This window comes from Phaenicophaeus curvirostris, unplaced genomic scaffold (assembly GCF_032191515.1).
Source record: "Phaenicophaeus curvirostris isolate KB17595 unplaced genomic scaffold, BPBGC_Pcur_1.0 scaffold_122, whole genome shotgun sequence".
NCBI classification, from domain to species: Eukaryota; Metazoa; Chordata; class Aves; order Cuculiformes; family Cuculidae; genus Phaenicophaeus; species Phaenicophaeus curvirostris.
The window spans coordinates 215083-228758 of NW_027206743.1; the positions used below are offsets into that span (position 1 = coordinate 215083).

Sequence of the window (13676 nt, forward strand, 5' to 3'; positions counted from 1 at the left end):
CCCCCCCAGTAGCCCCCAGTCCCTCCCAGTAGCCCCCTCAAAGCCCCCCAGTAGCCCCCAGTCCCCCCCAGTCCCCCCCAGTAGCCCCCAGTCCCTCCCAGTAGCCCCCTCAAAGCCCCCCAGTAGCCCCCAGTCCCCCCCAGTCCCCCCCAGTAGCCCCCAGTCCCTCCCCGTTAGGCGGAGGGGAACTGGCTGAGGAAGGTGCTGAAGTCCAGGTCCCCCAGGGAGGGGAGAGAATCTTCGGGGCCGCCCCCCCCGAGCCCCCCCAAATCGAGCCCCCCCTCCCCTTCACCCCCCGCACCCCCAAACTGGGGGGACCCCCCAGTCCTCCCAGTGCTCCCCGTTTGGGGGTCCCCCCCCCCCGCCCGCTGCACCAGGCGAGCGATGGCTTCGGGGTAGGAGAGCAACATGGGGGCCCCCCCCCCCGAAATCAGGGGGGGCCCCCAAATTTGGAGGGGGGGCCCCGAAACCTTGAGGACCCCCAAAACCTTGGGGACCCCCAAAATCCTCCGGGGGGGCCCCCAAGGAGGGGAGGAGCCCCCCAAAATCAGACCCCCCCCCTTCCGAACGCGAGGGGGGGGCCCCAAAAGAGGAGGGGGGGGTCCCAAAATCGGGGGGGTCCCCGAAATCGGGGGGGCCACCTAGATCTTGAGGGGGGCCCCCGAAATCTTGGAGACCCCCCCCGAGGTCTTGGGGAGCCCCAAAATCCGAGTCCCCCGCTTTGAAATGGGAGGGGGGGTCTCCAAAATTGGAGGGGGGGTCCCCAAAACTGGAGGGGGGGTCCTTAAAGGTGGAAGGGGGGTCCCCAAAAGTGGAGGGGGGGTCCCCAAAAGTGGAGGGGGGGTCCTTAAAGCTGGAAGGAGGATCCCTAAAATGAGAGGGGGGGTCCTTAAAGCTTGGGGGGGGCCCCCCGAAATGAGAGGGGGGGTCCCCAAAAGTGGAGGGGGGGTCCCCGAAACGAGAGGGGGGGTCGGGGGACCCCAAGAGGCGCTGGACGTCGTCGGCGTCGATGGTGTCGAGGGGGGGGAATTGGGGGTCCCCTAAGAGCCCCCCCAGATCGAAAGGGGGGGGGTGGGGTCCGGCCCCTCCCCCTCCCCTCTGGTTTTGGGGTCCCCCCCCCCCTTTCTCGTCCACTTGGAGCTGCAGAAGCGCCCGGGTCAGCGGCTCCGATTCCGGGGGGGGGGGGACCCCCAAAACTGAGCCCCCCCCCAAAGCCACGGGGGGAGCTGGGGGGGGGGTAAAACAGGGACCCAATTTAACCCCCTGCACCCCAATTGCCCCCCCAGGGGTCCCAATTACCCCCCCTGGACCCCAGTTGCCCCCCCAGGGACCCAATTAACCCCCCCTGCACCCCAATTACCCCCCCTGGACCCCAATTACCCCCCCTGCACCCCAATTGCCCCCCCCAGGGACCCCAATTTACCCCCCTGGACCCCAATTACTCCCCCTGCACCCCAATTGCCCCCCTCCCGGGACCCAATTTACCCCACCTGGACCCCAATTGCCCCCCCCCAGGGACCCCAATTACCCCCCCTGCACCCCAATTGCCCCCCCCAGGGTCCCAATTACCCCCCCTGCACCCCAATTGCCCCCCCCAGGGACCCAATTTACCCCCCCGGACCCCAATTGCCCCCCCCAGGGACCCAATTTACTCCCCCGGACCCCAGTTGCCCCCCCAGGGACCCAGTTGCCCCCCAGTTACCCCCCCCCAGGGACCAAAAAAGGGGGTTGGGGGGTAAAAAAGGGGGTGAGGGGGTAAAAAAATGGGGGGAGGGGATAAAAAGGGGGGGGGCAAATGGCCCCTAATTGCCCCCAGCCCCCCTTTTTGCCCCCCACTCTCTATCTACCCCCCTTATTTACCCCCCTAATCGCCCCCCCCACCTCCAATTGCCCCCCACTCCCCCTCCAACCCCCCCAATTCCCCCCCCCCCCCCCCCAATTTGCCCCCCCCCCCGTATTTGCCCCCCTTACCTGGCGGGGGGGGCCGGGCGGGCACCGCGATGCGCCGGGGGGGGCGGGACTCAGGGGGCAATTGGGACCCTGGGGGGGGCAATTGTTAGGGATCCCCCCCTTATTGCCCCCCCCCAGGGACTCCAATTACCCCCCTGGAACCCAATTGCCCCCCTAGAGACCTCAATTGCCCCCCCAAGGACCCCAATTTACCCCCCCACTACCCCAGTTGCCCCCCAGCTACCCCCCCAGGGACCCAATTTAGCCCCCAATTGCCCCCCCAGGGACCCAATTCAGCCCCCCGGGACCCAATTTACCCCCCAAGGACTCAATTGCCCCTCAGTTACCCCCCCCAGAGACCCCAATTACCCCCCCCCAGACTCCAATTGCCCCCCCAGGGACCCAATTTACCCCCCCAGGGACCCAATATCCCCCCCAGCTACCCCCCCCCCAGGACCCCAATTACCCCACCAGGGACCCAATTTGCCCCCCGTTGCCCCCCAATTGCTCCCCCAGAGACCCCAATTGCCCCCCCTGGACCCTAATTACCCCCCAGAGACCCCAATTGCCCCCACAGGGACCCAATTTACCCCCCCAGGGACCCAATATCCCCCCAGTTACCCCCCCAGGGACCCCAATTACCCCCCCCCGGACCCAAATTACCCCCCCAGGGACCCAACTTACCCCCCCGTTGCCACCCAATTACCCCCCAGGAACCCCAATTACCCCCCCAGGGACCCAACTGCCCCCCAGGGACCCAATTTACCCCCCCAGGGACCCCAATTACCCCCCCAGGGACCCAGTTGCCCCCCCAGTTGCTCCCAGTTGCCCTCACCGGGCAGGGGGCTGCGCTGGACGAAGCTGCGGAAGGTGTCGCGCGTTCGCTTGCGTTTCTCCTCAATGCACTCCAGGTCCCCTGCACCAGTAACACCAGTCACCTCCCAGTTACCTCCCAGTTACCCCCAGTCACCTCCCAGTTACCCCCAGTCACCTCCCAGTTACCTCCCAGTTACCCCCAGTTACCTCCCAGTTACCCCCAGTCTCCTCCCAGTTACCCCCAGTCTCCTCCCAGTTACCCCCAGTTACCTCCCAGTTACCCCCAGTCACCTCCCAGTTACCTCCCAGTTACCTCCCAGTTACCCCCAGTTACCTCCCAGTTACCTCCCAGTTACCCCCAGTCACCTCCCAGTTACCTCCCAGTAGCCCCAGTCACCTCCCAGTTACCCCCAGTCACCTCCCAGTTACCTCCCAGTCACCTCCCAGTTACCCCCAGTCACCTCCCAGTTACCTCCCAGTTACCTCCCAGTTACCCCCAGTCTCCTCCCAGTTACCCCCAGTTACCCCCAGTTACCTCCCAGTTACCCCCAGTCTCCTCCCAGTTACCCCCAGTTACCTCCCAGTTACCCCCAGTCTCCTCCCAGTTACCCCCAGTTACCTCCCAGTTACCCCCAGTCACCTCCCAGTTACCCCCAGATCCTTCCTAGTAGCCCCTGGAGACTCCCAGTAGCCCCCAAGCCATTCAATAGCCCCCAGGTCACTCAGTAGCCCCCGGAGGCTCCCAGTAGCCCCCAAGCCATTCAATAGCCCCCAGGTCACTCAGTAGCCCCCGGAGGCTCCCAGTAGCCCCCAGGTCACTCAGTAGCCCCTGGAGGCTCCCAGTAGCCCCCAAGCCATTCAATAGCCCCCAGGTCACTCAGTAGCCCCCGGAGGCTCCCAGTAGCCCCCAGGTCAGTCAGTAGCCCCCAAATCACTCAGTAGCCCCTGGAGACTCCCAGTAGCCCCCAAATCACTCAGTAGCCCCCGGAGGCTCCCAGTAGCCCCCAAGCCATTCAACAGCCCCCAGGTCACTCAGTAGCCCCTGGAGACTCCCAGTAGCCCCCAAGCCATTCAACAGCCCCCAAATCACTCAGTAGCCCCTGGAGACTCCCAGTAGCCCCCAAGCCATTCAACAGCCCCCAAATCACTCAGTAGCCCCTGGAGACTCCCAGTAGCCCCCAAGCCATTCAATAGCCCCCAAATCACTCAGTAGCCCCTGGAGACTCCCAGTAGCCCCCAAGCCATTCAATAGCCCCCAAATCACTCAGTAGCCCCCGGAGGCTCCCAGTAGCCCCCAAGCCATTCAACAGCCCCCAGGTCACTCAGTAGCCCCCGGAGGCTCCCAGTAGCCCCCAGGTCACTCAGTAGCCCCTGGAGGCCCCCAGTAGCCCCCAAGCCATTCAATAGCCCCCAGGTCACTCAGTAGCCCCCGGAGGCTCCCAGTAGCCCCCAGGTCAGTCAGTAGCCCCCGGAGGCCCCCGGCAGCCCCCGACTCCCCCAGTAGCCCCCCGGGGCCCGCCGGTAGCCGCACCGTGGTGGGGCAGGTAGCGGAAGTCCATGGGCTGGCTGCGCTGGCGGTCCGAGGGCCGCTGGAGCTGCAGGCGCACGGTGACCGGTTGCCGCAGGGCCGGCTCGCGGAACGGGGGCGTGCGGAACACGATGGCCACTTGCCGGTGCACGTCGGCCTGCGCGAAGGAGCCTTTGGCCTCCCAGCCCTCGGCCGAGAAACGCACCTCGATGTCCTCTGCGGGGGGCGAGGGGTTAATCACCCGCTTATGGGGGGGGGGGGGGGGCAGAGATTTTGGGGTCCCAGGGGGTTTTGGGGGGGGACCCAGAGAGCTTGGGGGGGACCCAGGACCTAGAGGGAGAAGCACGTCTTGATGTTCTCCACGGGCAACAAGGGGTTAACGGGGCATCAAGGGGGTTTGGGGGGACCCAGAGGGTTTGAGGGGCTCAGATATACGGGGGAACCCAGATATTGGGGGTCCCTGGGGTTTGGGGGGGACCCAGAGGGCTTGGGGGGGACCCAAGACGTAGAGTGAGAACCAAGTCTTGATGTTCTCCACGGGCAACAAGGGGTTAACGGGGCATCAAGGGGGTTTGGGGGGACCCAGAGAGTTTTGGGGGCTCAGATATAGGGGGGAACCCAGATATTGGGGGTCCCTGGGGTTTGGGGGGGACCCAGAGGTCTTGGGGGGGACCCAGGACCTAGAGGGAGAAGCACATCTTGATGTTCTCCATGGGCAACAAGGGGTTAACGGGGTGTCAAGGGGGTTCGGGGGGGACCCAGAAGGTTTGGGGGGCTCAGATATAGGGGGGAACCCAGATATTGGGGGTCCCTGGGGTTTGGGGGGGACCCAGAGGGCTTGGGGGGCTCAGATATACGGGGGAACCCAGATATTGGGGGTCCCAGGGGGTTTTGGGGGGACCCAGAGGGCTCGGGGGGGACCCAGGACCTAGAGGGAGAAGCACGTCTTGATGTTCTCCATGGGCAACAAGGGGTTAACGGGGCATCAAGGGGGTTTGGGGGGCTCAGATATAGGGGGGAACCCAGATATTGGGGGTCCCTGGGGTTTGGGGGGGACCCAGAGGGCTTGGGGGGGACCCAAGACGTAGAGTGAGAACCAAGTCTTGATGTTCTCCACGGGCAACAAGGGGTTAATGGGGCATCAAAGGGGTTCGGGGGGACCCAGAGGGTTTTGGGGGCTCAGATATAGGAGGGGACCCAGATTTTGGGGTCCCAGGGGTTTGGGGGGGACCCAGAGGGCTTGGGGGGGACCCAAGACGTAGAGTGAGAACCAAGTCTTGATGTTCTCCACGGGCAACAAGGGGTTAACGGGGCATCAAGGGGGTTTGGGGGGACCCAGAGGGTTTTGGGGTCCCTTTTGGGGGGGTTTCGGGGGTCCTTGGGAGGCTTTAGGGTCCCTCTAGGGGTTTTGGGGGTCACTTTGGGGTGTCTTGGGGTCCCTTTGGGGGCCCCTTCAGAGTTTTGGGGGGTCCTTTTGGTGGGTTTTGGGGGTCCCTTGGGGGCTTTCAGGGCTCCTTTTGGGGGGTCCCTTTTGGGGGGTTTGGGGTCCCTTTTGGGGGGTTTCGGGGGTCCTTGGGGGGGTTTTGGGGTCCCTTTGAGGGGGTTTTGGGGTCCCTTTTGGGGGGTTTTGGGGTCCCTTTGAGGGGTTTTGGGGTCCCTTTGAGGGGGTTTAGGGGTCCTTTTGGGGGGGTTTTAGGGTCCCTTTTGGGGGGGTTTTAGGCTCCCTTTTGGGGGTTTGGGGGGGGTCCCCTTGGGGTCCTTTTTGGGGGTGTCTTGGGGGTCCCTTTGGGGGCCCCTTTGGAGTTTTGGGGGGTCCCTTGGGGGGGGGGTTGAGGTCCCTTTGAGGGGTTTTGGGGGTCCTTGGGGTCCCTTGCGGGGGGTTTCGAGGGTCCTTGGGGGGGTTTTGGGGTCCCTTTTGGGGGGTTTTGGGGTCCCTTTGAGGGGGTTTAGGGGTCCTTTTGGGGGGGTTTTAGGGTCCCTTTTGGGGGGGTTTTAGGCTCCCTTTTGGGGGTTTGGGGGGGGTCCCCTTGGGGTCCTTTTTGGGGGTGTCTTGGGGGTCCCTTTGGGGGCCCCTTTGGAGTTTTGGGGGGTCCCTTGGGGGGGGGGTTGAGGTCCCTTTGGGGGGTTTTGGGGGTCCTTGGGGTCCCTTTTGGGGGGTTTCGGGGGTCCTTGGGGGGGTTTTGGGTCCCTTTGAGGGGGTTTTGGGGTCCCTTTGAGGGGGTTTTGGGGTCCCTTTTGGGGGTTTGGGGGGTCCCCTCGGGGTCCTTTTCGGGGGTCCCTTTGGGGGGTCCCTTGGGGGCTTTCAGGGCTCCTTTTGGGGGGGTCCCTTGGTGGGGGGGGGTGTTGGGGTCCCTGTGGGGGTGCCGGGGGCTGGTTTCGGGGTGTCCCCCCCCCCCCCCCCCGCCCCCCCAAACCTTTCTGGACTTTGTCGCAGAGCAGGAAGATCTCGTCCCCCCCCCGGCAGGTCCCGCAGTTCCGGTTCACGCGGCAGATGCGCAGCTCGGCCGCGCTCGGGGCGCCTGCGGGGGACGTATAGGGTCCTATAGGGCCCTATAGGGTGATGCGGGGCCCTATAGGGCCCTATAGAGCCATACAGGGTCCTATAGAACCATATAGTGTGACGTATAAGGTCATTTAGGGTAACGCGGGGTCATATAGAGTCACATAGAGCCACATACGACAGCATATAGGGTCATATAGAGCGATATAAGCTCATATACAGTCATATAGAGCCAAATATGCTGACATGTAGAACCATATAGGGTGACACAGGATCATATGGAGTCATATAGAGCCACATACGGTTACATATACAGTCATATAAGCTGACACAGGATCACACAGGGTCATATAAAGCCATATACGGTGACATATAAGGTCACATAGGATGACCCAGAATCATTTAGAGTCATATAGAACCATATATGGTGACATACAGAGCCATATAGAGTGACATGGAACCATATAGGGTCATACAGAACCATACAAAATGACATACAAAGCCATATAAGGTCATATAGAGCCACATATAGTGACATACAGGACCCTATAGAGTGATACTGGGTCATATACGGTCATACAGAACCATATATGGCGATACATAGAGCCATATAGGGTCATATACAGCCACATATGGTGATATATAGGGCCAGAGAAGGTGACACGAGGTCATTTAGGGTCATATAAAGCCATATAGAGTGCGATATAAAACCATATAAGGTCATATAGAGCCACATAGGGTAACATACAGAGCCATATAAAGTGAGATATAGAGCCATATACGGTGACATGAGGCCATATAGGGCCATATAGACCCACATAGGGTGACATATAGGGCCATATAGGGTGACACGGGCTCATATAAAGTCATATAGAGCCAAATATGCTGACATATACAGCCATATACAGTGACACGGGGTCATTTAGGGTCACATAGAGCCAAATATGCTGACATATAGACCCATATAGGGTGACACGGGGTCATTTAGGGTCATATAGAGCCATATATGCTGACCTACAAAGCCATATAGAGTGATCCAAGGCCATGAAGTGTCATATAGAACCCCATACAGTCACATATACAGTCCTATAAGGCGACATGGGGTCATATAGGGTCATATAGGATGACACGGGGTTATTTAGAGTCATCTACAGCCATATACGATGACATACAAAGCCATATAGAGCGACATGGGGTCATATAGGGTCATACAGAGCCATATATGGTAATATATAAGGCCATATAGAGTCATATAGAGTCATATAGAGCCATATAGAGTGACATACAAGACCATATAGGGTCACATAGAGCCACATATGGTGACGTACAGGGCCCTACAGGGTGACACGGGGTCATATAGGGTCATATAGAGCCACATGTAATGACACATAGGGCCATATAGGCTCATATACAGCCATACATGGTGACACATAGGTCCCTATAAAGTAACACGGTACCATATAGGGTCATATATACTGACATACAGAGCCATATATAGTGACACAGGGCCATATAGAGTCATATAGAGCCACATGTGGTGATACATACGGCCATATAGGGTGACACGGGGTCATTCAGGATCATATAGAGCCACAGAGAATAACATATAGAGCCATATATGGTGACACAAGGTCATTTAGAGACATATAGAACCATATAGGCTGAGATACAGAGCCATATAGAGTGACACGGGGTTATTTAGAGTCATATAAAGCTATATATCACGAGATATAAAGTCATATAGGGTGATACGGGGTCATTTAGGGTCATATAGAGCCACAGAGGATGACATATAGAGCCATATAGAGTGATACGGGGTCATTCAGGGTCATATAAAGCCATATAGGGTGACATACAGAGCCATATAGGGTGACACGGGGTCATTTAGGGTGACCCGGGGCGACACAAGGCCACATAGGATCATATAGGGTGACACGGGGTCATACGAGGTGACACGGGGCCACATAGGGGCCTATAGAGCCATACGGGGGCCTATAGAGCCATATGGGGGCCTATAGAGCCATACAGGGTCCTATAGAGCCATATGGGGGCCTATAGAGCCATATGGGGGGCCACTCACGGTTGTCGTAGACGGGCTGGGAGAGGACGGGGGGCAGGGGCCGCAGGGCCCCCCCGGGCCCCCCCACCCACACCTGGAAGCACAGACGCACCGCGCTCAGGTCGTACTCGCCCCCCCGCTGCTCCGCAGGCACTGGCAACCAGTACAAACCAGTACAAACCAGTAAGGACCAGTACACACCCGTATAGACCACTAACCGCCCCCAGCACCCACACAGACCCCCCCCCAGATCTCCCCATAACTCCCAGTGCTCCCAGTAACCACCAGGGACCCCCCAAAATCTCCACCACTAAGGACCAGTAAGAACCAGTACAAACCAGTAAGGACCAGTAACCACTCCCAGCGTCCACACAGACCCCCCTAAGCTCTCCCAGTAACTCCCAGTGCTACCAGTAACTACCAGGGACCCCCAGGAAGCTCCCAAAATCTCCACCAGTAGCTCCCAATCCACCTTCCAGTCCCTCCCAGTAGCTCCCAGTCCCCTTCCCAGTGCACCCAGTCCCTCCCAGTAGCTCCCAGTCCCCCTTCCAGTCCCTCCCAGTAACCCCCAGTCCCTCCCAGTAACCCCTAGTGCCTCCCAGTAACCCCCCAGTGCCTCCCAGTAACCCCCCAGCGTCCCCACCAGCCCCCAAATCACCTTCCAGTGGCCACCAGTCCCCTTCCCAGTGCTCCCAGTCCCTCCCAGTAACCCCCAGTCCCCTTTCCAGTCCCTCCCAGTAACCCCCAGTCCCCTTTCCAGTCCCTCCCAGTAACCCCCAGTCCCTCCCAGTAACCCCTAGTGCCTCCCAGTAACCCCCCAGCGTCCCCACCAGCCCCCAAATCACCTTCCAGTGGCCACCAGTCCCCTTCCCAGTGCTCCCAGTCCCTTCCAGTCCCTCCCAGTAACCCCCAGTCCCTCCCAGTCCCCCTCCCAGTCCCTCCCAGTAAGCCCCAGCCCCTCCCCAGCGCCCCCAACAGCCCCCAAATCACCTCCCAGCGGCCTCCAACCCCCTTCCCAGTGCTCCCAGTCCCTCCCAGTAGCTCCCAGTCCCCCTTCCAGTCCCTCCCAGTAACCCCCAGTCCCTCCCAGTAACCCCTAGTGCCTCCCAGTAACACCCCAGTGCCCCCACCAGCCCCCAAATCACCTTCCAGTGGCCACCAGTCCCCTTCCCAGTGCTCCCAGTCCCTTCCAGTCCCTCCCAGTAACCCCCAGTCCCTCCCAGTCCCCCTCCCGGTCCCTCCCAGTAACCCCCAGTCCCTCCCAGTCCCCCTCCCAGTCCCTCCCAGTAACCCCCAGTCCCTCCCCAGCGCCCCCAACAGCCCCCAAAGCACCTCCCAGCGGCCTCCAACCCCCTTCCCAGTGCTCCCAGTCCCTCCCAGTGCCCCTTCTAGTCCCTCCCAGTAGCTCCCAGTGCCTCCCAGTGCTCCCAGTACCGTTGAAGGGGTTGTTATTGGTGCGGATCCTCTCGGCCAGGGCCGCTTCCAGTTCCCGTTTTTTCACGCACTGGATCCCTAAATTCTGGAAACTGAACCCAAACCCACCAGTAACTCCCAGTCCCTCCCAGTAACCCTCCCAGTAACCCTCCCACACCCTTCCAGTAACTCCCAGTAGCTCCCAGTCCCCCTCAGTCCCTCTAACAGCCCCCTCAGTGCCTCCCAGTGCCTCCCAGTTGTTTCCAGTCCCTTCCAGTAACCCTCCCAGTAACCCCCAGTCCCTCCCAGTAACCCTCCCAGTAGCTCCCAGTCCCTCCCAGTAACACTCCCAGTACCTCTAGACCCTCTAAGTGTCCTCCCAGTGCCCTCCAATTCCCCCCAGCCCCCTCCAGTAGCTCCTTCAGTCCCTCCCAGTGCCTCCCAGTAAATTCCAGTCCCTCCCAGTGCCTCCCAGTAAATTCCAGTCCCTCCCAGTAACCCTCTCAGTAGCTCCCAGTCGACTCCAGTCCCTCCCAGTAACTCCCAGTAACACTCCCAGTATCTCTAGACCCTCTAAGTGTCCTCCCAGCGCCCCCCAATCCCCCCCCAGCCCCTCCAATGGCTCCTTCAGTCCCTCCCAGTCCCTCCCAGTAGCTCCCAGTCCCTCCCAGTAGCTCCCAGTCCCTCCCAGTGCCCCCTAGTCCCTCCCAGTAACACTCCCAGTACCTCTAGACCCTCTAAGTGTCCTCCCAGCGCCCCCCAATCCCCCCCCAGCCCCTCCAATGGCTCCCTCAGACCCTTCCAGTCCCTCCCAGTAAATTCCAGTCCCTCCCAGTGCCTCCCAGTAACCCTCTCAGTAGCTCCCAGTCGACTCCAGTCCCTCCCAGTAACACTCCCAGTACCTCTAGACCCTCTAAGTGTCCTCCCAGCGCCCCCCAATCCCCCCCCAGCCCCTCCAATGGCTCCTTCAGTCCCTCCCAGTCCCTCCCAGTCCCTCCCAGTCCCTCCCAGTGCCTCCCAGTAAGGCCGGACCTGTGGACGCTGCGCTCGGGGGGCAGGTCGGCCTCGTAGTAGCCGTGGTGACAATCCTTCCCCACCAGCTCGTGGGGGTGGGGACGGTGCGGAGGGTCCTTGGTCACCAGCGACACCCGCACCCGCGCGGGGCCCCGGTAGTTGGTCACCTGCGCCCCAAACTGGGTTAGACTGGGACATACTGGGTTATACTGGGAGACGGGCAACAGACTCAAATGGATGGGGGAGAGGGGGTTGGGGGGGGGGCTGAGCTCCTCAGAGTGGGGGGGACACAAGGGCTGCTGGGTGAAGAGTAGCACATACTGGTTTATACTGGTTTATACTGGTTTATACTAAGCTATACTGGTTTATAGTGGGTTATACTGGGTTATACTGGTTTAGACTGGGAAGATGGAGATTAGGTTCAAATGGAAGGGAGGGGGGGACTGGGGGGACTGAGCTCCTTAGAGTGCGGGGGGGGACACAAGGGTTACTGGGAGGCACTGGGGGGGGTTTACTGGGCAGGTGGCTGCGCAGAGCGCTCCATACTGGTCTATACTGGTCTATACTGGTCTATACTGGTCTATACTGGTCTATACTGGTTTGTACTGGGACTCACGCGGATGGTGGGGTGGGTCCTGGTGCTGTCGGGGCTGTGCTCCCCGGGGATGGGGACGCTGGGAGGGGTCGGGGGGGGCAGTTACCGGGCAGGTGGCTGCGCGGAGCGCTCCATACTGGTCTATACTGGTCTATACTGGTTTGTACTGGGACTCACGCGGATGGTGGGGTGGGTCCTGGTGCTGTCGGTGCTGTGCTCCCCGGGGATGCTCCCGGCCGAGCGGCCCTCGCACTTGTAGCGGAAGCGCATCCCTCGGGCCTTGGGCTGCTCCAGGATTTCCACGGCGGGGGGGGCGGGGGGGTCCCCCCCCTCTGCCGGCACCCACGGCATTTAGGGGACCCCCCACCCCTATAGGGGAATCCCCCTATAGGGACACCCCCCCCCCACCCCATAGGAATCGCCCTATAGGGACCAAAGGGACACCCCCCCCCCCATAGGGACTCTCCCTATAGAGACCCACAGACCCCCCATAGAGACTGGGACCCCCTTAGGGACAACCCCCTCCCATAGGGACTCCCCTATAGAGATCCAGGGACCCCCCCATAGAGATACACCCCTCCCATAGGGCCCCCCCTATAGAGACCCAGAGACTCCCCTATAGAGACTGGGACCCCCATAGGGACCCCCCCCTCCCCTGGGGACCCCCCTATAGAGATCCAGGGACCCCCCCCATAGAGACTGGGACCCCCATAGGGACCCCCCCCTCCCATAGGGACCCCCCTATAGAGACCCAGGGACCCTCATAGGGACCCCCCCTCCCATAGGGACCCCCATATAGAGACCCAGAGCCCCCCCCATAGAGACTGGGACCCCCATAGGGACCCCCATTCCCATAGGGACCCCCCTATAGAGACCCAAGGACCCACATAGGGACCCCCATAGGGACCCCCCCTCCCATAGGGACCCCCCTATAGAGACCCAGGGACCCACATAGGGACCCCCCCTCCCATAGGGACCCCCCTATAGAGACCCAGGCCCCCCCCGCACTCACCCTGCGCCCCCCAGTCCTGCTGCAGGAGGAAGGGCAGGAGATCCGGGGGGGTCACTGGGGGGGGGACACACACACAGTAACCAGGGGGCTCTAACTGGTTTATACTGGGCCATACTGGGCTGCCCCCCCCCCAGCTTTTAATCCATCTCCCTTGATGGTTAAAGTGTCCTCGTTAACTCTGGAGCCTAATGATGGTCCCCGTTAACCCTGGAGCCTAACGACGGGCCCCGTTAACCCTGGAGCCTAACGACGGGCCCCGTTAACCCTGGAGCCTAACGATGATCCCCGTTAACCCTGGAGCCTAACGACGGGCCCCGTTAACCCCGGAGCCTAACGATGATCCCCGTTAACCCTGGAGCCTAACGACGGGCCCCGTTAACCCTGGAGCCTAACGATGATCCCCGTTAACCCTGGAGCCTAACGACGGGCCCCGTTAACCCTGGAGCCTAACGACGGGCCCCGTTAACCCTGGAGCCTAACGATGGTCCCCGTTAACCCCGGAGCCTAACGACGTCGTTTACCACCCCCCCCGCCTTCTGACGTCACGGGGAAGGGGTAAAAGGGGGTCGAACCCCCAAACAAGGTGGGGGGGGCACTCACCGTCCTCCATGTTGGGGGGGGGGGGTGTCTGGGGGACCCTGAGGGGTCCTGGGGGGGGGAGGGGGGGGGGAGCGAGGCCCCTCGACTCGCGGCTTTCCGGAAGCGGCGCCGCCTCCTCCTCCTCCCACGTGACCCGCGCTGCCGGGAAGGCCCCGCCCCCCTCCTCGCTGGGCTTGGCGGGAGCGGAAG

At 61.3% G+C, this 13676-nt stretch overlaps 1 protein-coding gene across 2 annotated transcripts; it reads right to left on the minus strand.

The window, feature by feature from the left end:
• Window positions 1–161: 161 nt before the first annotated feature.
• Window positions 162–13673, minus strand: RELA (RELA proto-oncogene, NF-kB subunit). 2 transcript variants are annotated; one of them, XM_069882371.1, is made up of 12 exons: window positions 13488–13653; window positions 12888–12941; window positions 12053–12207; window positions 11299–11447; window positions 10288–10379; window positions 8875–9006; window positions 6709–6813; window positions 4298–4510; window positions 2786–2866; window positions 1972–2040; window positions 893–1226; window positions 162–423 (listed from the first exon to the last, which is right to left on the minus strand). In XM_069882371.1, the coding sequence occupies exons 1-12, from the start codon at window positions 13495–13497 to the stop codon at window positions 174–176; spliced, it is 1644 nt and encodes a 547-aa protein (XP_069738472.1). In that variant the 5' UTR covers window positions 13498–13653; the 3' UTR covers window positions 162–173. The 2 variants fall into 2 exon arrangements, with proteins under 2 accessions (XP_069738472.1, XP_069738471.1); XM_069882370.1 differs by having other exon boundaries at window positions 250–1226; window positions 13488–13673.
• Between the last annotated feature and the right edge of the window lie 3 nt (window positions 13674–13676).